Source organism: Nymphaea colorata, chromosome 9 (genome assembly GCF_008831285.2).
Source record: "Nymphaea colorata isolate Beijing-Zhang1983 chromosome 9, ASM883128v2, whole genome shotgun sequence".
Taxonomy (NCBI): domain Eukaryota; kingdom Viridiplantae; phylum Streptophyta; class Magnoliopsida; order Nymphaeales; family Nymphaeaceae; genus Nymphaea; species Nymphaea colorata.
Genome location: NC_045146.1, coordinates 13,235,996 through 13,262,266, shown reverse-complemented (window position 1 = coordinate 13,262,266; position 26,271 = coordinate 13,235,996). Strand labels below are relative to the sequence as shown.

The window sequence follows — 26,271 nt, the reverse complement described above, 5'->3', positions numbered from 1 at the left end:
GCAGAATACTTGCTCAAGAGTTTCATGAATCTACTCCAATGTAAATCAAATTCATAAAACACTGACACTGTGTTCCTAATGCCAAACGGCCCATAAAAAGCACCATGTTTTTATTCAAGGAAACGTGATATGAATATGAATATTGTTAATTTATAACTTTAACAATCAAACACGACAGAATTCCTCTACATTTCTTGAAGAAAGAGATAATGTGCTGTTTTTTGAAAGGTGTCATGAGAACATCTGTTCGAAACACTTTTGGAGGAACCTTATTTGTCAATGAGACTTAGAGTAGAGTCCATGTTTGCCCCGTATGACCTAAAATCATAATACTCATGAGAATCGAATTGATAGTACGAGATCCCAACCTGTTTCCCTACATCGCCTATAAAAAAGACTTTCTTATCGAATACATTGTTCGTAGCTGCAAACATAAACACCAGTTTAACTCTAGCTCATAGCCATTAGCTTTCTGCTTATAAAGCGAAAACTTTTATTTTCTTATGATTGAGATTATTAGGTTAGCACTTGTATCCGGTAATTAACAACTTGGACCATACATTTGATTTTTGAAAGAATTATCAACAGACTAATGAAACTACACTCCCATCGAAAGAATTGACTCTCACAACCAGTGAAATGGCTCATGTCTGTATTTGTGAGAACTCAAAACTGGGTTTTCAATTTCCTTCATATTCTACCTCGTCGAACACTATAAGTTATTTATCCATATATAATATCTTCCTATATATGGAGATTCTTGGTTGTATTGCTTTCATTTGTTTTTCTTATTAGTTAGTAAAATCTGATCCCGAGTGTGACAAGTGGAAATGGGCGCAGCCACAAGCTGCGACTCAGTGCCGTTGGAAAAAGCAATGGCAACCAAAGCAAGAAAAGGCAGGTAAGGGCTCTCTACCTTGTCAAAGATCAGGGGCTTAAAGGTCATTTGATATGATGGCTACACCCCTTCCAACTGCCCGGGAATCGGAAGAATAAGTGGCAACTCCAGACTGAGCAATCTCGGATAAGAGAGAGAGAGAGAGAGAGCGCAGGAGCAGTGGAGCAAGAAGAAGGAGGAGGAGGAGAAGACCTGACCGGAGCCAGAATGGCCACCATCCTCCACAATTCCCCCCCTCTGAAGCGCGGGCTGGAAGCTAATCACCCTCCCAGAAGGCACCGCCCTATTCCCTCCCGTCTCCTTGTCCTCAGGGCCGCCCTCCCCCCACCCCCTCCATCCTCCAACCGGCGGCAGTTCCTGACGGACTCCACCGCGGCTGCACTCTCCGTGGCCGTCGCTCCCCTGGTCGGCTTCGGCAGCGGCAGCGATCGTGCTGCGAGGGCGGAGGAGGGGCTCTCTGAGTGGGAGAGGGTGTACCTCCCCATTGACCCCGGCGTCGTCCTTCTTGACATTGCGTTTGTTCCCGACGATCCGACTCATGGTCAGACATCCACGATTTTTTAGTAATTTGAGGATTTTTCAAAGGCTTTCTCTTGCGGTTATGAATTCACGCAATTCTAAGGCACAAACAAGTTAGTCGAATCGTTCAATTTAATTACACTCTTAAGAATGCCTGTGGATAGGAAACTCTCAAGTCCAATGCGAGATAAAATCATACAGTTTCTACCAAATCAACTTGCATTTACTTATACTTCCAGAGTAATGGCTAGTGGAACTTCTGAACCTAAAGAAACTCTCTAGCATGGTTTCCGCCTCTAATTTTGATGCAAAATGTGACTATAAAACAAGAGCTGAGGAGGAAAGACTAGTTCGCTAGGTCTCAAAGCCATTTTTATCCATAATTGCACGAGTAACGAAGGCACCCATTTCTAGTCAAATTACTTGTCATTTCTTGTAATTGCTATAGCGAGTTGGATATTTAGTAATTGATAGTTATTTGTTTGAACAGACGATTGAAGTCAATTCAGTGTCTCTACTGGCACAAGCAGGGGTTTTTCAAGCTGCATCTACTGTCCTGATGTATTTCTCCATCCTAAGAGTTAAATATTAAAGAAGCATATGGTTAGTGTTGTGCACTGATCGGTCCGTGGCTCAACCGAGTGAATGGCGCGAGATTTTTGACTAGCCAAAATTTTGGCATTGCTTGGAAAGCACGTGGATCAATAAGAAGCTAAGTCAGGCACATAACTTTGTATTTGGATAAGTGCATAAGGCAGTAGATGCTTAGCTATTTATGGAGCATCACAAGATGCACCCAGGAGTATTTTGAATGCACATGGGATAGGAGTAAGTTAGGGCTAATTTGCCTAGTGAACCGCTAGGTTGTAGCAACTGTTCATAGTAGCATACAGTCGTGCCTATCAGTCCCTCATTGCAATGATGATACAGCCAACACTCCGGTTTCCAAGTCTCAGCTGATAGGGGGCTTATTCAAGTGATAACAGCCCACACTTCTATTCGGAAAAAAAAAAGAAAATTAAATGTGTTCTAGTGTGGTGATTTAAGTATAACATGGGTATGCAAGCTAGCCTGCCATACCAGTGTTGGCATCACATTTTTGACATGGGTGTGGAAGGGCAACTGGGTATGTTGTGGACGTAGTGTGGATCAGAGATGTTATAACTTAAAAATTTTTATATTCAATTTCCTGTTTCTGTCAATTTCTGTTTCTTTTCATTAATCAATAACCAGAGAAGCTGCAAAGTTCTAGCTATCAAATTTGTTTGACCAGTGTTTAGCTTTGTTTGCCTCATTCAATTGAAATGTGCTCTTGGACTCTTGTTTATATAGTTTGCAATTTTGCTTGGTTTTTCTATAGGCACTGTTGCAATACTATGAGGTAAATACAATGCAAAATAGAAATGCAGTGGTAGTGTGATTTGCATGTCTTTTAACTTTAATTTGATTAGTATATGCATGAACTATTAAAGTATATTTTTGATACTTTAATACATTATTCTGCATGAACTTTGCTTCAATTTTGAATTTTTGTGGATTATGTGTCATATGTGTATAAAGTGTTTGCATATCTGTGTATACCCTGTTCTACCCATGTACCCACATTTACTAAGATTTCTGTGTCCAAACCTGTTCCGCAGCTTCTGCCATACCTGCTCCCACTCCTTACCTGCCACCTGCCATGTGACTTAGTGAAGATGCATATCAGCCAATATGACTGTCATTAAAGTTTCTGATATAAGGTTGTAGAAACACGAACAAGAAGAGGAAGAGAAACAACGATCACGATGTAACGTGGAAAAACCCTCAACAAGAGGAAAAAAACCACGAATGAGGAGGAGCCGGTGCCCACTAGCCGCCAGACTCTCTCTCTCCTTTGTCTTTCATTCACACAATAAGGATTAGGGTTACACAACTTAAATAATGCCCAACAAGGGCTACAAGTTGGATACGGATCCGGACCCGGTCCCGAGACCCATCTAACATACTTCAACACTCCCCCTCAAGTTGGGCATACATATCAAACATGCCCAACTTGGATACATTTCTCTCAAATGAGGTCGAAGATAAAGCCTTCGTCAGAACATTAGCCGTTTGGTCTTCAGATCTCATGTAAGGAAGTATAAGTTCTTTAGCATCAATTCTCTCTCGAATGAAATGTCGGTCAATCTCAACATGCTTTGTTCTGTCATGAAGCACAGGGTTGTTGGCCAAGTTAATTGCAGACTTGTTATCGCAATACATCTTCATTGGTTCTTCAACTTTTATACCAATATCAGTCAACAATACTTTCAGCCACAAAAGCTCAGAAACTCCCATAGCAACAGCTCTGTATTCTGCTTCAGCACTGGAACGCGAACAAACATCTTGCCTTTTACTTCTCCACACTATGAGATTCCCTCCCAAATAAATACAATAGCCAGAGGTGGACCTCCTAGTGTCAATACAGCCTGCCCAGTCTGCATCTGAATAACCTTCAATTCCAAGAGTGTCTTGCTTGACATATAAGAGACCTTTGCCAGGATTCCTCTTCAAGTAGCACAAGATCCTGTCAACAGCCTTCAAGTGGGCATCCGTGGGAGCATGCATGAACTGGCTCATCACATTCACAGCAAAGGTAATATCAGGTCTAGTGAGAGTAAGGTAAATTAACTTTCCTACAAGACATTGATATCTTCTTTTTGCCTCTTCACAGAGTAGCTCCCCGTCTCTCAGACTTAGCTTATGGCCAGCATCTAGAGGAGTAGAAGCTGGTCTACACCCTAGTTTCCCAGTCTCCTTTAACAAGTCTAGAGTGTACTTCCGTTGATTTAGCACAAGGCTAGTCCCAGACCTAGCAATTTCTATGCCAAGGAAGTATTTCAACTTACCAAGGTCCTTAAGATCAAACTCGATCGCCAACAGTTTCTTTAACTTCATTATTTCATCTTCATCATCACCTGTGACAATCATATCATCAACATATACCAACAGAATAGTAACCTTTTGCTTATTTCTCTTCACAAAAAGTGTATGATCTCCATTCCCTTGATGGTATCCACATTGTCTCATGACAAGTCTGAGTCGTTCAAACCATGCTCGAGGAGATTGCTTGAGCCCATATAAAGCCTTCCTTAGCTTGCAACATTTTCCAGGTTCCTCATATCCTGGAGGCATACACATATATACTTCCTCTTCAAGGTCTCCATTGAGAAAAGCGTTCCTGACATCAAGTTGGTACATCTTCCACTCCTTCATCACAGCTAAAGAGATAATGACTCTGACCGTCTTCATCTTCGCAACAGGAGCAAAGGTCTCCAAATAATCAATCCCATATTTCTGACTAAACCCCTTGGCCACAAGGCGAGCTTTGTATCTTTCAACACTCCCATCTGGTTTGTACTTGATGGTGTAGACCCACTTAGATCCAACCAAGTGAGCCGCCTCAGGAATCTTTACAACTTCCCATGTCATGTTTCTTCGCAAGGCTTCCATCTCTTCTTGCATAGCATAGGTCCACTTAGGATCACCCTGAGCCTCAGCAACATTCCTGGGAATCATAGTCAAAGAAAGAGAAGATACAAAGCATTTGTAGTCCTTGCTCAGTCTAGAATATGAAACAAAGTTACCAATAGGATGTTGAGTACATGACCTGACACCCTTTCGCAGGGCGATGGGAAGCTCTTCACTAGCAGCAACAGTCTGAATCTCTTCTTCAACAGGTTGCTTCTGCGCACGACTTGGGTCATCCAGGGAAGGACTAATTGGATTGGGAGTAGAATTCTCACCACCTGTCATCTCATCTGTACAAACTTTTCGCCTAGAGTAAACTTGCCCAAATAAACGATTGCACTTCTCTTCTGCCTCAGTGGAACACTCTCCATTTTTCTCCTGTTCATGCACCTCACTAGATGGACCATTTTTCTCTTGTTCATGCACCTCACTAGATGGACCAACGGAGTCACGCCTGTAGTCCAAAAAATCTGTAAACTGAATTTCCTGACTCGGAGAATACTCTTCCCGTGACATAGAGTACTCCCCCTGAAGAGGATTCTCACCAAAATAGGAAACATGTTCAAGGAAAGTGACATCTTTGGTAACATAGGCCCGACCAGTGGAAGGGTCTCGACACTTGTACCCTTTTTGAGTGGGAGAATACCCTAAAAAAATGCCCTTAATAGATCTTGGATCAAGCTTTTTAATGTGAGGACTATGGTTGTGAATAAAGCAAACACAACCAAAAACTCTGAGTGGAAGAGAGAAAGGTTCACGAGTCCCCGGTAACAGAGAGTGAGGCGTCTTCCCATTTAACACGCGACTAGGCAACCGGTTTATAAGATACGCACTGGTCAACACAGCATCCCCCCAATACTTTTTTGGAACATGACGTTGAAAAAGAAAAGCCCGAGTCATATTCAATAACTGACGATTTTTTCGTTCAGCAACTCCATTTTGAGGAGGGGTATAACTACATGAAGTCTCATGAACAATTCCCTTTTTTCGAAAGAAGCTATCAACAGACTGGCACATATACTCTCGAGCATTGTCAGATCGAAATGTCTTAACAGATGCTCCATATTGAGTTTCCACATAGGCAATGAAAGTCTCTATGACAGTAGGAACTTCACTACGGTCTTTTAGCAAGTAGACAATAGTGTTACGAGAATAATCATCTATAAAGGTGATAAAATATTGAAAACCATGACAAGAAGGAATCCCTGCAGGCCCCCACACATCAGAATGAATCATGGCAAATACCTCATTAGACCGATGGCTAGACAATGGGTACGAAGCCCTAACATGTTTGGCCAGGTGACAGACATCACAAGACACCATAGTCATATCTAACCTGGAACATATATCAGGAAACAACTGTCTAAGAAGGCCAAAAGGCAAGTGTCCAAGGCGCTCATGCCACCGTAGAAGCAACTGAAGGGAGTCCTCTCTATTCTTCGTGGCTTGGCTGACTGCCGTCATGAGAGCCTGAGCAGCACACATAGGTAAACGATAGAGCCCGTCAGAAGCTAGGCCAATCCCAATCCTCTTCCCTGTCACCAAGTCCTGCATAACACAGCGATCAGCGGAAAATATAAGTTCGCAATTTAACTCCTTCGTGATCTTGCTAACCGACAAGAGATTCAAGGGAATATGAGGAACATGTAGAGCATTGTGGACTAAGAACTTGTTCAAAAGTGGGAGACTCCCTTTTCCAGCCACAGAGATAGATGAACCATCGGCAAGGGAAACACGATCCTTTCCTGATGAAAGCTTATACCCATGAAAGACCTTAGGATCGCCGGTCATGTGGTGAGTAGCGCCACTATCAATGATCCACTCTCCCATACGGCAATCCGCCATAACGTCTATAGATGAAGAAGCTGCCATAATCACAGATAGTCCAACAGGAGGCAACAAGAGAGGCACCGATGACAACAGAGAGCACCAACGGGCAGTAATATCCGGATTCCCAATCAGCCCCAAGAGTGAACAGAACGTCGATTGGGGGAAACGATCGTCGGAGCGCCGGCAGACGTTGAGGCAATCCTCAAGTTACGCTCCTCTCCTCCTATATGTCCTCTACCAAGTCACGGACCAGCCACCTCTTCTTGCACGGTGGGCGCCAAACAAAAACAAGAAGATGGAATCAAAGATCAACCAAGCAATATATTGCAGGTAAGAGGCGGATGCACTTCACCGGATTTGCAAAAGACCCCTAGGAAGTGACATGAATAGGGGGAGGCAAGCTTAGGAAGCGCCTAAGCACGCATATCTTCTTTCTTCTTCGGGAAGCAAGACTACGGCACAAAAGGTAGTGGCGCAAGGGACAACGGTGACGGCGACGGTCAACAACACAAGAGCGACGGCGCAAGAGCGACGCCGCAAGAGTGGCTGCGATGGCGATGGCGCAAAGAGTGACACCGGTGGCGGCGGAAACAGCGACAGTGGTATTGGGTACACCGGCGGCGGCAGCGGCGGTGGCTGCTGCAGCAACGGCGGCGGCGGCAGCGGCGGTGGCGGCGGCGGCGGCGGCAGCAGTGGCAGCAGCGGCGGCGGCGGCGGCGGCGGCGGTGGCAGCGGCAGAGGCGGCGGTGACTGCAGTGGTGGCGATGGTAGAGGTGAGAGATATTAGGGTTGGAACTTCACAAACCCTAAAAATTTCCCAAACTCGTCGGCTCTGATACCATGTAGAAACACGAACAAGAAGAGGAAGAGAAACAACGATCACGATGTAACGTGGAAAAACCCTCAACAAGAGGAAAAAAACCACGAATGAGGAGGAGCCGGTGCCCACTAGCCGCCAGACTCTCTCTCTCCTTTGTCTTTCATTCACACAATAAGGATTAGGGTTACACAACTTAAATAATGCCCAACAAGGGCTACAAGTTGGATACGGATCCGGACCCGGTCCCGAGACCCATCTAACATACTTCAACAAAGGTTAACATTATAGCTATGTCACTGTTTTCTCTCTCTCTCTCACACACACACACACACACATGGTAGAGGCAAAACTTCAAAAACATGAATAATGCATTTTACACATATATATGTGTATGTATGTATGTATGTATGTATAAGATGCACTATTCATGTTTGAAATTTTGCCACTACCATGTGGGATCAATAAGCATATGACATTTTAAATGTCAGGAAATATCAGCCTGGGTCTTACCCAACACCTCACGAACTTTTGGTGTAAAACATAAAGAAAGTTATTCAGCTGTCTGTTCCTTTAAGAAGCTGGAATTATTTTGCCTGTGGTAGGTGACACCAGACCTGAGCATTCAACTACATGAACCTTTGATCTCCATTGGAGTCTGCATTGGTTATGACATGGAAAGAGTTGAATCCTGCTTATTAGCATGTTATATAACATTTTGGCCATGTCACATCAAGAAGTATGTCACAAGTGATTATGTTCCCTTGGTCAGACCATTTTAAAGACTTCATGGTCCTGAATGTTAGACATTGACTTCTAAATTATACATAACTTTTAGACTGTAATGCATTAGCAACTACATCGTAGTTGTTATTTGTGGAACAGTGGCTATGAACAGACTGTATCTTAAGGACTTGAATAACCATGATCCAGGTTTTCTTTTGGGCACAAGGCAAACAATATTGGAGACAAAAGATGGCGGTAACACTTGGGTTCCTCGATCAATCCCTTCTGCCGAAGATGAGGATTTTAATTACAGGTTCAATTCTATTAGTTTCAAGGGGAAAGAGGGATGGATTGTTGGGAAACCAGCAATTTTATTGTACACTGCAGATGCAGGAGAAAGTTGGGAAAGGATACCATTGAGTGCTCAGCTTCCTGGAGATATGGTATTTCAAATTATAGTTAGGTGAATGATCACTAAATTTGTTTTCTTCAATTTATGGTATCTTTTCTCTGTCCTGTTGTTCTGTAGGTGTATGTAAAGGCAACTGGGGAAAAGAGTGCAGAAATGGTTACGGACCAAGGTGCAATTTACGTTACATCAAATAGGGGGTACAACTGGAAGGCTGCTGTCCAAGAGACTGTTTCAGCAACACTTAACAGGTGATTTCACTGTGTACTACTCTGTACACTATATGTTCCTTCGATTTGTTCTTCAATAAAAGAAAACATTACAACTCAAGTAGATAAATGTACATAATTTCCACTAGCACTAAATGGTATCATCGTTACATCTTTGTAGGAAAGACATAACAGTACCTAAAAGTTAGCAGTTTGGATGCTCCATTCTGGATAGTGACTATCATGCTTTAGGATTGTTCAGTCTTCTGGTTTAGGAAATGACATGTTTTGCTACTAGTTGTCAAGATTAAGGATCAAATTGGACAAGCTAAAGAGAAAAAATGACAGGTTTACCATTATTTTAAGTTCTCTGTGGATTGCTTAGAAGTTCCTTTGATGTTTTGGGCTCAATTATCTTTGGCTATTGCTATGCAATTTGTACTCCTGTTTATTTGTAATTTCTTCTTTGACTAGATTAACTTAATGTAACTTCTGGTGCTTCTATAGTCTCTGAATTCCAATATCTTGCATAAGGAACGATGACTACCTTCTTTTTACTAGATAATAGTAAATTTAACGTGTGATCTAAATTTTCTGCCAATGACTTGACTATGATATTTTTTCACTTTTTATCCTTTTCATGCATGGGCATAACTTCCATCCTTCCAATGACTTGACTATAATGTTGTTTCACTTTTTAGCCCATTCATGCATGGACATAACTTCCATCCTTGATTGGTTGTTAACAAATCAAGGCACGTCTGATTTTTCAACAGATTTTGTTGTTTGTGTTTACAGAACTGTATCTAGTGGTATCAGTGGAGCAAGCTATTACACGGGAACTGTCAACTCAGTAAACCGATCTCCTGATGGAAACTATGTTGCTGTGTCAAGTCGTGGAAACTTTTATCTCACCTGGGAGCCTGGGCAGGTAAGGATGCATAATGATAATTATCTCGTGCTGTGCATGCGTTATCCTACTGGTAGACTAGGGCTGTAGTAAATGTTTATCATTTCTCTTGGTTGACTATTGAGGTTATGTCTGTTGAAGAAAAAATTTGTCATGCACGTGGTGTATATTTTCCTGCTGATGCATTTTTTCATCCACAGTCAATCTCTGAAGTCAAAGGCACCACATACATGTCAGTGCTGCAGTTCCGGTGGATATATACATGTGATCCTGAAGCCAGTCAGAGTTGCCGAGAACAATAATTTGTGATTTTAAAAGTACTAAAATTAATAGAAACATTATTTTACATATATGAGATGTCAAAGAAAATATATGATTCTGTATTTGTATTTTTATGCCAATATTTAGTTACTGCAGTTCCAGTGGATATATGCATGTCATCCTGAAACCAGTCAGAGTTTTTGGAGAGAACAACAATTTGTGATTTTAAAAATACTAAACTTAACAATATATATAACTATATGATATAAGTACATAACATAACCATACTAATGTATTCATATACAGGTATGAGGTATCACAATACTATCTAACATACTAACTTACTAAGTGACTAACAATATACATATAACAACATAATCAATATAAAAATACCTAAAAATACATAACCAGTACCAGTACAAAATAAAGTACATAACAATATATACTCAATTAAAAAATTTTAATTGAAAGGGATGACTTTTTACTTTCTCATGGACTAGGCGTGTTGGTGCCTAGGCGCCAACACGTATCCCGTTGACTAAGTGGTGGACTTAGATGACGGGACTTAGGCTTAGTCCATGACTAGGCGAGGCTTAGGTAAGGCCTTAACAACATAGTCAAGAGGTCACTACCTGGAAAAGAGGCCCGCATGCACCTCCACCCCACCACCCCCCACCCACCCACTTCCCCCTACCTTAGGTCTTGAGCTATGTCGGGGACCTAGGTGGGGTATGGGTACACCCTTCAAGGAGTGTTGCAAGCCCACCTTTGCGGTTCCAGGGGAGTAACACCCATGAGAATCGAGCTAATGACATACTTTCAATGCTCTGCCTGCCCAACCAGCTATGATACGCCCCTTGGGATAGATGTTGCAAGTTATTTTCTTGTAGAATTTGGCCCATAATTTTTGAAATGGTTTCAGAACATATGCTTTCTTCAAGGTTGAAATGCACAGCAATAATGACTTGCTTATAAGGATCTTTTTATCATGCGTCTCCTGAAATGTACTTAATGAGTTCATTTATCTGCAGTAAACAACTGTTCATAAACAGTGGCAATCTTGTAAAAGTTGCTTACATATTCTCTTCTTTCTCAAATCAGCCATACTGGCAACCCCATAACAGAGCTGTTGCCCGGCGAATACAAAATATGGGCTGGAGAGCTGATGGTGGACTTTGGCTTCTTGTACGTGGTGGGGGACTATATCTCAGCAGAGGAACTGGTGTAAGTTCTGCTAAATGATCTATTTGTATTTTTATTTTCATGAGATATTCTTCTCACTTGCTTTATTAGTATCATGTTTACACTAGAATGCGGACAAGGTTGTCAGCTTTTATGCTTCACCATTAAAATGATAAAAAATATGTTCTTCTGGTGTTTAACGGCATGTTATGTGGCTTCTCAGTGCTACATGACATGGCTAGCTTTAGCGACGGTTTATGATGCAACAATGGTTCATGGTATTTTTAGTAACTCATGGTGCTTTTGGTGACAGATTTTTTATTTCTAACCATTCGGCAAGAATTCTTATATATATATATATATGTATATATATATATATATATATGCTTCACCATTCAAATGTTAAAATTTATCTTATTCTGGTGTTTAACTGCATATTATGTGGCTTCTCAGTGCTACATGACATGGTTAGCTGTCACATTAGCATTAGTGACAGTTTATGATGCAACAAGTTATGGTGTTTTTAGTAACGATTCATGGTGCTTTTGGTGATGCTTTTTTTTGTTTAGCCATCCAGCAAGAATTCTCCAATATATATATATAGATAGATAGATAGGTAGTGGGCCCTTGGATTCCACCATCTATTTTATCTGCAGTCTTGCAGGCATCTGGTGTTTTTGACAATTTCCAACCATTTTTCACAAATCCAACACTGCAGATGGGTGCAGAATATTTAAAACTATATGTTCCCGCCAAAAAGTTCATGAAAGTCAAAAGTCTAAGAAGCTGTCTCGGCTTATAAAATCTAATATAGGCATTTGATTTTCTTCTTTTTCTTTTTCATTCATTTTTTGATAGTTTGCATCCATCTGTACAGTTAAATTATAGGGGAACCAACCTTTTCGAGTTACAGAGAGTTCTATTGAGCAATTAGATTAGCAACAAAATACAATGTCTTTTGAAACAACTTTCCTGGCTTCTTTTTTGCATTATTTTTATTATTTTTTGTAGTTATATATTTAAGCATTTGTGAAGTCATCCATCTGCATGGATGAGATATCGTCTGAATTGTGCTCCATGTTATTGTTACCCTTTAGATATGATCGATTTTCTGCATAGATGAAATTTTTTGTGGTTTACATTGCAAGGAAAGATATTACGGTTGTCTTGTTGAGTTTCAGTTGCTTCCCTAGGCATATAACTTTTTACAAACTACTGCAACTATGTTCCCTTTCAAGAACAATTTAAGTTTCTCAGCAAGAGGTTGAACCCCCCTGTGATTTTTATTTTTCAGATCACGGAAGATTTTGAAGAAGTTCCAATTCAGAGTCGAGGTTTTGGCATTCTTGATGTTGGTTATCGTTCTAAGGTAGGTCTTCATTATTGGGCAATAAGCGAAGGAGCATCAGTTACGAATTATCTGTCAGTCTTATTCCAAGTTGAAACACCTCTTTTCAGCACTTGGATCTTTACATCAGAAGGCTGTCTTTTCACTATTGTATAGATTTTAGAACCCATGGATAGAAATGCTCCATCTTAGTATGAGTGCAGATTTTAGAACCTCTAGGTGGGAGCAATAGGAAAAGTGTAGGTCAGACTGAATGGTTCATCCGAATCGGATGTTTGTTTAATGTTTTTTTACATGCTGTCAGATGAAGCACGCCTATTGCTTTAGCGTGCACTTCGGTTCTCCGTACCTCTGGTTGAGAAGCACCCACCTTCACGACTAGTAGAATTAACATGTTTAGGTTTCAAGATCAGGGCACACCATTCAATTTCCTCACAATATACATTTACACATATAATGAGAGATATGCACCTTCTAATCACTATTAAATTACAAGCATAGGAGTGGCTTGCACATGATCTCATCTAAGGATTTGAGAAATGTCTAGTAGTGTACCAACTCGAAACGACAACAGGTTTTTGCTCAGTAACTATGTTATTGCTGATGTCAGGAAGAAGCTTGGGCAGCTGGAGGCAGTGGTGTTCTCTTGAGAACAAAAAATGGCGGTAAAACATGGAATCGTGATAAGGCTGCAGACAATATTGCAGCTAACCTGTACTCAGTCAAGTAAGTCTCCCTTATGCATTTCACTAGGTTTCGAAGAGCACATGGACATGTATAGTTTGACTGAAATGAGAAAATCATATTTACAATAGGTTCTGTATTTACATCAAATGGAATCAAACCACGTACTGTACATAAATCCAATGAATAGACGCATGCATATTTACATTATCTGAATTGTCTTACTTTGAGGTACAGGTTCATTGATAGCAACAAAGGCTACGTACTGGGGAATGACGGCGTGCTGCTCCGGTACCTTGGCTGATCAAGCTGGTGTCGTATATGTGCATTCATTGCTTATGTAATTCTTTTTGTAAGAAATGACGTCGAGGCATTCTTCAGTCCGTTGATCAAGAAATATATTATGTATGTAATATAACAAGACAATTATGCATGTAACGGTGTTCCATCATTCAATCTTATGGGCGGTATATCCTATGTGTTCTTGAAACTTGAAGCCTGCAAAAAGGGCATTTGGAAACAGCCGATGAACATCTGTGACACAACACATGTCCACAGGGGATAATCATCATATCAACTTCGTTGTTAAGGCAAATCCGACAAGACCATGCTCCTTTCGCTGTTTCTGCTTCTTTCGCCGCTGTGTCAGCTCTCTCCTGCAGTCATGAAGGCAATAAACTTAGCACTGGACCGAGTATGAAGTAATTCATCAAAGTGGGAGGAGGGAAAGCGATAGAAACCTGAAAACAAAGAAATGAGAAGTGCTAAACTATAGAAGTAATCTCTTTGATGCCTTACGTATTCTGTATGACTTATGTCACGTCGGTGGTTCGGTGCTGGCATAGGTGCAAATTCTTAAAATATACTACTCTGAGTGCGGTGGGAGAATGTTCAAAATTATAGGATTTAAAAAAAAAAAAAATGTGGATTGGATTTAAATTATCAGTCTGGAAAAAATTTTGATTTAAAAAAACGAAAAAATGAGTTATTTAACGATTTAAAATTCGACAGCTCATAAATTTCGATCTGTTTCATGGCTTTCCTTCTCTAACCTTATAAGTTTGTACATTTTAAGCATACATGCATAATTTGGGTTCACTAGAAACAACTGCAAGGGGCCCTTTAGGACTCTAGATAACATATATAAAATAATTGTCAACAGAAAGTCATACACTCAGTCACAAAAATTGTTAAATTGCTCTAGTATTTTTTTAGTCAACAAAAGTAGCATAAATAACATACTAAATTGAATGACAAACTTTCGCTATTCACATTTTACAGCTACAAGCACGTTTTACAGAGAATAAAGTAACAATAAAAAAACCTATCAAGTTCGCATCTCTTTCTCAGAAGCGGGAATGTAAATATGAAAGAACAAATATTATAAGAAAAAATTATTAAACTATCAACTATCAAATGACTAACATAAAGATATATGTATTTGTAAACTAACAAGGTATAATAAAAGGTCTAAAAAAAAAAGCATTTCTGGAGAGAATTAGACGTGGTCAAAGACTCAAACTACAGAGGAGCCCAATTTTTTATCCCAATTTTTTATCAAAACAGACATTGGTGAGTTGACCACATTCACCACTTTAACCGTGTGTGAGTATGTGCCCAGATAAGCACGTGTCCAGCTGTGCCACACGCCCACAACACGGTGCATCACCCAAATAGAACGGTCCTGCGATAGTTAATGACGAGCGCGCGTAAAGATCAAAAGGTGTGACGAGTCCGAACTCAAAACCATTCTGTCGAACGAAGATTTGTAGGCGCATACTATTTCCTCAAGAATAACATAACGGTCGTCTTATCTGATAGTGCATGGACCCTGAGCCGAGCTGACTGAAACTTGCCCAGCAAAGACTGCTGCAAGCCAGATGGGTGCATGCACTCCACAATTGCAGGATTCGTCATGGTTTTCTTTCAAATTGGCCAGGATAAAGCTTTTAGGCCATTTACCCCAAAACACAAACAGTCAATGAATCGTATACCTGAGCTTTACTACATACCTTGGAAAAGCAACTAGAGAAGTTCTTTCTCTTAAGTTTTTGCCTTTTCATCAGCACCTATATGGTTCCAGAAGGAACTCGCCAATATAGAGCTTACTGATCAACATTGGTGCTCCTTAACCTCTTATTTCACATTTAAAACTAACTACTTCCAGAGCAGAAGCATATTGCTGAGTAATGTACTAACAAGAGAGACTAATATCGTCTATGAAGTACGCATCGATAATGGGTGACTAGTTGTAGATATGGTTGTTCTACTCAAAAGCAGCTCATAATTTATTTAGTAATGTAGTGCTAGAAACAAACCTGCTCAAGCAGAAGTGCTGTTTGACTTTCTCTCAGTTGCTCTTGGAGACTGAGTGTCGTCTGTAACAATGTCTGCTTTTCAACGTCCATAGGCATACCAACTGCAGATAACATATCCTGAACCGCCTGCACCAATTCTGCTGCAGAAACTGGAGAGTGCTGGAGTTCTTTAGACTGCCAAAAGCAAAAGAGAACGAACTTTATTTGAACTCTGAATAACAGACTGGAAGCAATAGTACGTAAATATTCTTTGGAACGTAGAAAAGCAAAGAGCTAGAGTAGCTCTAATTGGACCCTCACATATTTGCAACCAAACCCAGCTTGGAAACATATTGTACAATAAGTCAATAAGTGTTCTTTAATGTTAGTTTACCTTGAACCCCACAAGACTTCCATAAACCCTAAACGAAAAGAATGGGTCACCGCGATAATCAACAACTTAAAGAACACCTCTACTGTGAGTGAAAACATCATCACCAAGATGAGGTCGTGTCAAGTACAGCAGAGCTAGAAAGAAATACATTTAACAGTTAAAATAAAGTAGAAAAAGAAAAAGCTTACTTTTTGCAGAGATCTAATGAAAATGGGTCCTACTTAATGCGCTCATATATTTCATACTGATCCATTTTCTACTAGTCGGCAAACAAGATAATGATGCAAAACCCTTTTTTACAAAAAAAGAAGGGAGACAGTGTTTGAGCTAGAAACTCAAGCCAGGTGGCACAAACTTAAAAGAGAAAGGGTATAAATCTTTCTTTTCCAATAAAGTACAATTTTGTGTTTCTCGAAGGTGAAACAACAACTTTTATCACATCAAAATTTTTTAACATTTTATTATGATTTTTACAACTTTTATATTTAAAATATTATGTTATTTTTTATGATTTTATATTCTAAACAGTAACTTTGTAATTTAAGTAAAAAATAAAATAAATATGTGACTTGTTAAGTTTTTTTTTTCTCAAACCAATCAAATGAAATATAAAAATGAAAGCACATGCAGTGGCAGACCAAAGTTAATGCAGGTTCTTACTAAGTTGAGAGTCAACCATGTGTTCTAAAAGAACCAGATAGAGTATCTATTATTAAGAAAAATTAGACCCATGTCAGAAAATGTAAACATAATGGACACGGACTTCACTTAAAAAGTCAGAGTGTACATTAAAATTATCTAACAATGCCATTACAATACGCGTTCGATACGCGATACGCGTGCGTGTCGTACGCGTATCGCCTGTATCGCACGATACGTGCGGTACACCCCCATATCGTACGATACATGAGTAAAATTAAAAAGGGGCCCGACGACCCCTTTTTTGCGTGTTCTTTTAAAACCTACGCTCCTCTCTCTCTCTTTTCTTGTTTCTAAACACTGCAAAAGACGTGGGAGGGAGAGATTTTCTCCATTTGCATCAAGCTTTGCCAGTGAAGAAGCTTTCTTTCTCGTTGTGGGGAGTCTGAGGACGGTGGGAAGCTTGGAGAAAGAGGGTTTTCTGAACTTATGAATTGTGATATAATCGAATTCTCTTCAGCTGCTTATTATGCTATTTTGAATGTCTGATTTCTTATTTTGGAATGTGTTGTTCATACTTCATACTTCATATACATGAATGTTCCTTTAAATACATTTTTCTTGATTTTTGCTTTTTTTCAAATTTTTTGGAATTTTTTTTTACGAATTTTTAATATTTTTAAAAAATTAAAAAAATTAATTTTACGATACATTACGATATGGCGTATAGGTCGGGCCCAACTGATACGCGATACGCTATGCCTTTGATAACATACTTACAACACTGTTAGTTGCCTCCCGAAAACAATAACAAGATGGTAAGTTTATCCTTTTCTTTTCTACTGTTTTATGACACACTTGTCAGTTTTCCATGGAAAACTGCATGTGAAAGACCTATATGCTGGACTCATGACAAACCGAAGGTAGATAACCAAGCCTTTCACCATGCTTCTTGCACCTGCCTAGGTAGTTGACTTAAAAGCCTCAAAGTTGTCTAAAATTCAGTAGCCAGGACGTAGGCAAAGCAGTAGAGAGACTTTCCTGGTCCGTGGGGGTTTCACACCAAGGAGGACCAAAACAAGGTAAGCCAACGTGACATGCATGTTCTGGTTTCGTGTGATAAGAAGAACTGTGATTTCCCTCCCAGATGTTATTCACAGATGAATGCCTCTTCATCTAGCAAAGATCTAGGAGACCCAGTCGTTTGACCAGATAGCTCTCTATTCAAGACGTGACATGCTGACAAAGACGGGAATGAAGTACCATGTATTATGAGGGTGTACACACTGAATCGTGGATGTAAAGGCTTCTCTCATATTTGTAATTTTCTATGCCAGGCAATTATTTCTAAACAGGCATCAAAGGCAAATAAAAAAAGTGAAGGAATACACACCGTGCTCCCTGTTTTCTCAGGACCCATTTGGGGTGTCTGACCTTGAGTTACACCAGCTTTTCTCATTTGAATTCGTTCGAAATTGGTGCTTCCATCAGCCGCTGAAACACTTTTGAAAGAGAAAATCTGTGAAGAAAGAAGGGACTGTGTCTCTCCAGGTCGTGTTTCAACCAGCAATCTGTACAAAGCCTGGCCAGCAGATGGCCTCGTGTTTTCAGGAACTCTTCCATACCTCAACTTCTCATGCTCCTGTGGACGGTAAGCCACAAATTCACCAGTATAAAATGGGCGCAGGGGATGAAATTGCACCTGAAGTGTATCTTGTGGAGTTACTTCCTTCCCAAGTAACTGCTCACTTCCTCCATAATCAATTTTCTCTTTCTCATATCCCAGTTTTAACGTATGAAGTATTGCCATCAGAGAACTTTCTGGGGCTGCTAGAAGTGGCCCGATTAGTATGCTATTTGGCACTCCTAGCACCTCGTTTATTGCAACAGCTATGGTGTCAAATAAAGACAAAAAAGATGGGGGCTCTGCAACTAGGATGACTGTTTTTGATCTACTAACAAAGTGAAGAGCACGATGCCCAGGTCCATGCCCCCACCCAGGAACATGTGATTCTGTTGATCGTGTTATGTCCAGCAACTTCGGGAGAAGCAAAAAACGAGTATATATGCTGTGGACAAACTTTAAGTTCTCAGCAAGTGAGTTCAGTGAATCGGATATCAGTTCTTGAGAAAAACCATTAACTGTATCTGCGCAATTCTTCGAACTATTAAACATAGCCCACACTGCTACATGAAATTCTTCATTTTGGATCTTATCTTTCAACAGTCTCAGTGAGACCAATCCAATCTGATCCACATACTCTATCGGTTGCTGCTGATCCAATTCCTGCAACGGGCAACAAATATCTACGTTAAATAACATATTTGAAAACAAAAAAGAACATAATTTACTCATGGTGGTAAGGTAATAGAACCAATGGGTCCTCAAAGAGATTTTTCTTTTTATTGCAAGTCCAGTTTAGAAAGATCCAACTAGATTATGCCAAGGGGATGCATCCAGCACTCAGACTTATTAATTATTTTAACCAACCTTCTAACTTGGAGGAAGGAGCTCATGTGCTCAAAGAGGAAGCTTTTAGGAATTGGGTGTGGTGGGTGGAAGGGTTGGGGGTTGAGCTGCCAAAATTTTTTGCATGTATCTGACATAAAACCCAGGAAATCCATGTTTGCAGCACCTTAATCTAATCTACGTCTGGTGTAAAACCCCTGCCCATCCATCTCTCGTCCACTAGGGAAGCCTCCTTATCTGCCTCCACCTTGAAGCAAGGAAGGGGCATAATTCCTGGGTTATTTGAACTCAAACTCTTTCAGTTTCAACATTTCAAGCTAACCCACTTCCCAGGTCTATGAAGCGCTTGTGAATGCAGCATCTTGGTAGTTAGAGGAACAAGGGAAAAACTTGAAATCCTGAGGTGAAGAAATAGAAAACAATTTGTTCTAGATTGAAATAACACTGAAAAGCCTCAAAAAGACTTAACAAAAAAGGTTAGATCAACCGAAAAGAAATAAGGACAAAAAAAAAACTGAAATTTCTATTGTACGAAACTAGCAGAGAACTTGTGACCAAGACTTTGGAAGTACAGAGACAGAATGAGGGATGACACAGGATCAACTTGCAAATCAGAATCCACTTTTCAGTTTAGAACATAAGCCAAGTTCTGAAATTTCAATCATTTTTCACTTTTTATATTAAAAAAATAATAAAACTTTAAACTAATTAAAATTTTTTATAAAAGATTGACAAGATATGTATAAGTCGACATATTTAAGTCTGTCCAGTGTCCACCCATGCCATTGACAGTGAAGGCTAAAATGATAGAAAACACAACTGGACATGTTAAAAGAACCATCCATATACCTCAATAACAATGTCCGAGAGCTTTTTGACACCCAAGAATGCACATATCCTTTCAGGGATTGCAGGATGAACGAATCTTAGGCTTGAAACATCAATGCTGCTAATAAATCTTGAGCCATAAGGATCAATATAAACACAAGATCTTGCAAGAACAAGCCTCCGTCCATCATCTGGGATGATTGCTTCATCTAATTCATTACCAGATTCTTCAGTAATGTCCTGACCAGCTTCATTGCAAATGAAGTGCAAAATCTCCATAACAGCACGGAATTCATTTGGATTCATACTATGATATCCCCAAGATTTCCTCATGTGTGCCAAAAGACCTTTTGCACAAGCTACAGAAAGCACTTCCTGAAGCCCAAGAACCTTGAGGATATTTACAAATGGCAGATACAGGGCAGGGAGCTCAAATGCAAGTGGTGAGAGGTTAATTTGTAGATGCACAAACAGGCAGTTTGCCGTCACCAGACGCGTACCATTTGCTACAGGAATGAATGCCACCTTTTTCAACTCGGATACATCTGAAAAGAACAATGTCCACAATGCAAAATAAAAAAACTTGATGCATTAGCTAGAAAAAAGAATAACTTAATAGAAAAATACTAAAATTTAGGATAGAATTACAAATAAAGAGTTCAGACAGTTGGATTAAGCCAATTGAAACCAAAACAGATATAAAAAGTTATCTCTATATATTATATGCAGAACAATTCATGTCACACAACAACTTGATTACGCTTACAAACAAAAAATGTATTAAATGTGTGGTTTTCAATAATGAGACCAAAAAGCTTGACATAGGCTTGGGCATTGGGCCGCCCGGCCCAACACCCGAAACCCAAGCCCGGGCCAGGCCCAATAACTTAATGCATATATATTTAACATAAAGTAATATATAAATACAATTAATCATAATAAAATATTATAATTATATATAAAATCAATAAAAATAATATTCAAAAATTTTTATCAGGCCCAACTAGGCCCACCCGGGCCAGCCCAGGCTTAGTTTGACAAGAAGATATCTGGTATTGTCATGAAAGGCTATTTCCATGATGAAATGATATAGACGGAATTTTATTTCCATAATGAAAAGCAAAAGCGCTCTAAAAGTGAGCAAATTAAGAGATTCAGAGCACATAAAGTCACCACTCAAACTCAATCTGTAATGCACAAGCTAAAAAAGAAATTACATTCCTTTTCAATACATATTTAGTTATATAAAACATGAAAAACACAAAGAAAGAAAAATATAAAAGAGTTACATGCATTAAATACAAAACAGAGAACATATACTTAGGTATTATGTAAATTATATGTAGTGTATACACTATCTGCGTACAAGTGTGTAGGTATGGAATTTAACACTCCCATTGAGTTAATGTATGTGTGTGTGTGTGTGTGTGTGTGTGTGTATGGATATATGTGTCTGCATGTATAATTATGTGTACGTACATAATTTAACACTGATCAAACCCACAAGGTCATAACCTAAAGTTTGTGAAGAAAAAATGGAAAACAGTGTGAAGGGCGTTTCTGAAGAAATTTGCCATTTTAAATTGTGAAAAGGCATAAGATAATTGAACATATATATGTCTCATGGATATATTGACTCCTGTTCATCTCAATATGTTTAATCCTCTCATGAAATGTATTATTTGCAATATAGATGACACTCATGTTGTGAGTTGTGACTACAAAGCTTTGAGGGTCCCACAAGATAAGTTCCATATCTTTTGATGGCCTCACAAGGTAAGTTCCATATCTTTGAAAGACACTTCATCCACACAAGATCCACATGTGGTGTGCCAGGCACCTCATTGTGAGAGTAAAAAGCTTCTTTTAGTGTAAATAACCAAAGACGTATTTACCAATGTTTTATGCAACAAACTTATTTAGTGACTTTTTGGTAAGATGTCATGCTTAGGATGGAAGAAACAGACATATCAGCAAAAACTCAATAATGATGAACAAAAACATAAAGGAAAACCTGAAGTTGAGAGGGAATCCCAAACCCTGTCCAGATATTTCAATACTTCACATGAAGCCTCTTCTATGGTCATTACACCACGTGATGTTGGCCAGTGTGCAAGAGTCTCTTCCCCGCTGTTGCTTCCAACAACCTGAAATACTTTATTAAATTGTTAAAGATAAACGATTATCCAACTATATACAATGCAAGAATGTCTTCCTCACTGTTGCTTCCAAAGTTCCAAAACCTGAAATACTTACTATATTATTAAATTGCTAAAGATAATAATTATCAAACTATAAATATATATATATATATATAACTACATATATGTGTATATGTGTGCATAGATGCATACATACATGCATCTATATGTTCACTGATATTTTCTCACATGCACATATTCCTTTTATGATTTTCTACTTTTTTGTTTTTTTTTTCTTTTTCCATTCCTCTGTAATCAACCAAAATGCTTTGGGGCTAGCCATTGGGAGTATCCAACACAGCTAGCCGACCAGCTCTTTGGCACTCGTAATCGCTACTAGTTGGCTTTCATGCTATGTCACATGGGTGCGGGGTGCGGATGCCGGTGGGAATGAGGCAAGTTCCAAAAAAAATTAGGTGCGGGTGCGGTTAGAACATATATATATATATATATATATATATATATATATATATATATATGTGTGTGTGTGTGTGTTATTTGTTATATAAGTAATTTTATTTGTTTATATTTTTAATTTTTTTTATCAAGGTTACCTTGAATTGATATATCAATGAAAACTCGGCCAAAACTCATTTGACGCCATGTTGAGCTGCACCAGCACCCGCACCCATGCGGGTATGGGTGCGGGTGCGCCACCATACGTGTGACTTAGCTTTCATGTCTTATAAATAAGAGACCTCTCTTGTTTGTAGTCTAGCATTGTTTCTAATGCTTTAGGGATATGAGAAAGCCTCCTTGATTATTTTGTGTACATTGTATCACTTGTGAAATTTATTTGTCCTTCATGAGTTTATACACATTGTGACTATTATGATACACTAGAAAGGGCTATCGTGGTTGTGAGCCATGATTCTGGTTCTCTTCTCTATTTTTACAATTTTCTCTTTCTTTTTCGTCTTTCTTTTAGCATGTGGTCATAATGTAAATGCATCTTGGTAGGGCTTGCACCGTACAATATATGTGGTTGTGCAAATTACCTGTAGATGCCTCAGGACTGTTGAAAATGTAGGGGGGCTTCTTAGGTGTAATGCTCCCCAGGAGAACTCTGGTGGAAGATAACTTCGCCTGGAAATTATAGGTTTGCAACTCCATGCTAGAGGCCAGTCTCTCAATAGAATTGCATTGTTATAAGAAGAAAGGACTTTTTTGCCACCATTTTTCCCATCAATGCTTGGCAAACCCATCTCAGCAGGCACAAACGCAATGTTACTGAGTAAACTGCAGAAATTATTCCCATATAGCACAGGAAAGTGTTTCAAGATAGCTTCCACCACAGACCCAGCCAAAGACCATATTTCTAGTGTAACATCACTTTTGGAAAGCTCAGAATCAAGCATAAAAGGATCTTCAACAGTTTTTGAAAGTTTGCTGCCTAAGAATTCCACTTTCCTCGCACACTCAAGCATCACATCAGCTTGAGGCACTGTCTGAAGGCCTGTCTTCTTCAAAATACGAAGCCAACCATCCGCAGCAAACTTTTCACCAGGGAACTTATTTCTTTCTCCAGCAAAAACAGACTTCAGCAAAGGGTCACTAGGATCAAGCAATTCCTTGGGTTTGAATAGTTCTGTTGCATTTTCCTCAGCACTTTGAACAAACTTAGTCTCTTTCAAAGCATCAAGTATTTCAGTATCAGATTGAAGGTCACCCCAATTTAAATAAATATACATCAAAATATATTCCTGATCATGCTCAGTCTTATTTTCAAATCCAGGTAGTGCAAACTTCACCAAGATATCCCGATTATGCAACTCCAGTACACCAAGTGCAGATAGAAAGTGTTTCCCGCTTGAAGCTATCGACTGGGAAAGGCATCTCACATCATAAGGTTGAAAAAAGGCACCAGATGATACAATACATTGTTCCTGTGCAAGCAAGTCCACATATGTACCAGTAACTGTCTTAAACATGGGGAGAATCTTCAACAAATCCAGTTCTTCTCTGCTGTATGAAGAGCCATGAGGAGTGAAATCGAATGAAAAGAGGGAGAAGAGTTCATCTTTGTCAACATCAGCAAGAGAAACTGGTTGCAACAAGTAACCAGCGTCTTTTGCAATTACCAACTTGGAAGCAACTGTTTTGCCCAGTGACTGACCAAGCTTTGGAAAGCAACAGCTTGGTGCACCACAGTTAAAAAATGCCATATCATATACAGGTATACCACAGCGATTCATCAGCGGCAATAGCCAAGGATATCTAGATTTAATCTCTTCAAATGATATGATGTAACTTTCCACATTTACACCTTCAGAAGAAACTGCAACAGGATTATCCGGTATATCATTCCCTTCAGTAGAATGGTTTGAGTTCACATCGACAGAAGGCGGTTGAGTTATGGGCGGTATAAACACCATTTGATTATCCTTGACCCGACATAGAACTGGTTTAGACAAAAATGAAGGGATGAGAGGCCAATCAGAAAAAAGTAAAAGGTCATCAGGAGATCCACTAAAATTTCTCCAGAAAAGCTGTATCCAATCACATGATGGACCCCAGGTTGTCGGTTCTGTAGTTCCTCCCCAGATAACCCAAGGATCTTTACATGTATCCATAACATACTTAACCCATGGATCCCCAAAAATTAACCTTAAATGACTTGATAAAAGAAGAGGGGAGAAAACCTGGAGTTTTAAACATCTTTGGATGATTTTTTCACAGAAAAATGATGCCAATGTTTTTCGTTCAAGGCACTGTGGATGGATGAATTTCCCAGCTAATGGAAACATCAATTGTAGCTGATCCTTGTTCCCAATCCATAGTTCAGAAGCACCTAACTTCACCAGATGCCTTGTTGCAGTGGGAAATGGCAACCCCTTCAGCTCAGCAGCTACTGGTGGTATACCCTCTCGTTCCACTGAAAAAGTGCCTGACCTGCCAATGTCTTCAACAACTCCTCTACCAAAATCAAGCAACGCTTTTCCAAGACTTGTTACCATGTCTAATGCATCGTCAGAACCACTAGCTCTCCGAGTAACTGTATAATGAGACGTTGACATGCTTGTACTCCACCTGGGAGCATTAACATCTCTATTTGAATTGCTAGTTCCTGGTAGCTGCTCCATATTCATCTGTTGCAGTGTATTTCGCTCTCGAGATGCTTCAGCATCAGAGGAACTAGGTAAGTCCAGCTTAATATCACATACAGAATAGTCAAGGACATCAATATATGTTTCAACAGATCGTATAGTAGAGATGGAGGAAGCTTTCAGCAGATCTCTGACCATCTTGGGTTTGATTTCTTTCACTGAAATGCCAACAGATTGAATCTCTCGGACCAAATCCGAAGGTACAGAAAACACAGGATAATGCTCCTTGATGAAGCTATATATTGTAGTTAAGGAGAAAGGGTCAGTTAGACCACTCTCTGGCTGTGACAGAAACATACCTTCTTCAGCTTTGACAAAGCCTCCACTATAAAGTTGCCAAACCGGCTGAGCAACAAGGCGTGCATAAAAAGGTGATATCACTTGTTCAATTAAGCAACGCCAGACTGCATCAGGTGCTTTGAGTGATTTCAAGTTAGCAGTTTCTGATCCCTTACAAGAGGAAACACCAATCCATGACCTTGGCCAGAATGAGTAGACACGTTCTGCATAAGCATGCAAAACCAAACTCACAGCATGAGCTGACCCTGAATCCATAAGGGAAGTCAAAGGATCCCTTTTAAGCCTTTGAAATTCTAGAATCATTTCAACATAGGAGTCACGGACACAAGACATCAGTTCTTTGTTCCATGAAACTATCAACTGGTTCCCCATATCTAATTGTGAGAAAGTCAAAGCAGGACCATCTTGAGATCTGAAGAGATGCCGTCCACTATTATGGCACACAAGGAAATAACCAACAGCAGTCACTGGCATATTTATAGAGCCAGAAAGGGGTAGAGGAGACAAAATGCAGCTGGATGTATGTACAGAAGCAGGCTGTCCATTCTCAGATATAAGTGCTGCTATGCCAGCAACTGGTGTTAAGTTGTATGACAGATAACGCCTGACAACCATTATAAGGAATTAGAAAGCTGCAGTATAAATAACAAATGACAACAACAAGTTTGTGGAGGTTCCAAAGTAGAACATTTGTAGCTTAGTTAATAGAAATAAGTTTATTGCAGGTCTTTTGTAAAAAAGATTCTTGAG

The 26,271-nt window shown here is 39.6% G+C and overlaps 2 protein-coding genes across 5 annotated transcripts in view; one reads left to right on the top strand and one right to left on the bottom strand.

Annotated features, from left to right (window-relative positions):
• Positions 1–995: 995 nt before the first annotated feature.
• Positions 996–13,762, top strand: LOC116261038 (photosystem II stability/assembly factor HCF136, chloroplastic). The gene is made up of 8 exons (XM_031639628.2): positions 996–1,439; positions 8,490–8,725; positions 8,812–8,942; positions 9,699–9,831; positions 11,173–11,295; positions 12,548–12,622; positions 13,212–13,327; positions 13,523–13,762. Exons 1-8 carry the CDS (start codon positions 1,106–1,108, stop codon positions 13,587–13,589), a joined length of 1,215 nt encoding a protein of 404 aa, XP_031495488.1. The 5' UTR covers positions 996–1,105; the 3' UTR covers positions 13,590–13,762.
• The window catches only part of LOC116261037 (uncharacterized), a 28,852-nt gene continuing 16,239 nt past the window's right edge, over positions 13,659–26,271 (bottom strand). For 3 of the 4 annotated variants that reach the window (XM_031639624.2, XM_031639625.2, XM_031639626.2), the window contains exons 8-13: positions 23,113–26,125; positions 21,928–22,060; positions 19,935–20,458; positions 18,009–18,902; positions 15,604–15,777; positions 13,659–13,941 (exon numbers count right to left, since the gene is read on the bottom strand). In XM_031639624.2, coding sequence (XP_031495484.1) covers positions 13,744–13,941; positions 15,604–15,777; positions 18,009–18,902; positions 19,935–20,458; positions 21,928–22,060; positions 23,113–26,125 — 4,936 coding nt within the window. In that variant the 3' untranslated portion in view covers positions 13,659–13,743. Of the gene's footprint in view, positions 13,942–15,603; positions 15,778–18,008; positions 18,903–19,934; positions 20,459–21,927; positions 22,069–23,112; positions 26,126–26,271 lie in introns of those variants that run through there. The other variant, XR_004174232.2, reaches the window with a different exon arrangement.

Coding starts and splice junctions, on each gene's coding strand:
- LOC116261038 (XM_031639628.2), top strand. CDS start 1,106: ATGGCCACCATCCTCCACAATTCCCCCCCTCTGAAGCGCGGGCTGGAA. Junction 1,440..8,489: donor TCCCGACGATCCGACTCATG/GTCAGACATCCA, acceptor ACCATGATCCAG/GTTTTCTTTTGGGCACAAGG. Junction 11,296..12,547: donor ATCTCAGCAGAGGAACTGGT/GTAAGTTCTGCT, acceptor TTTATTTTTCAG/ATCACGGAAGATTTTGAAGA.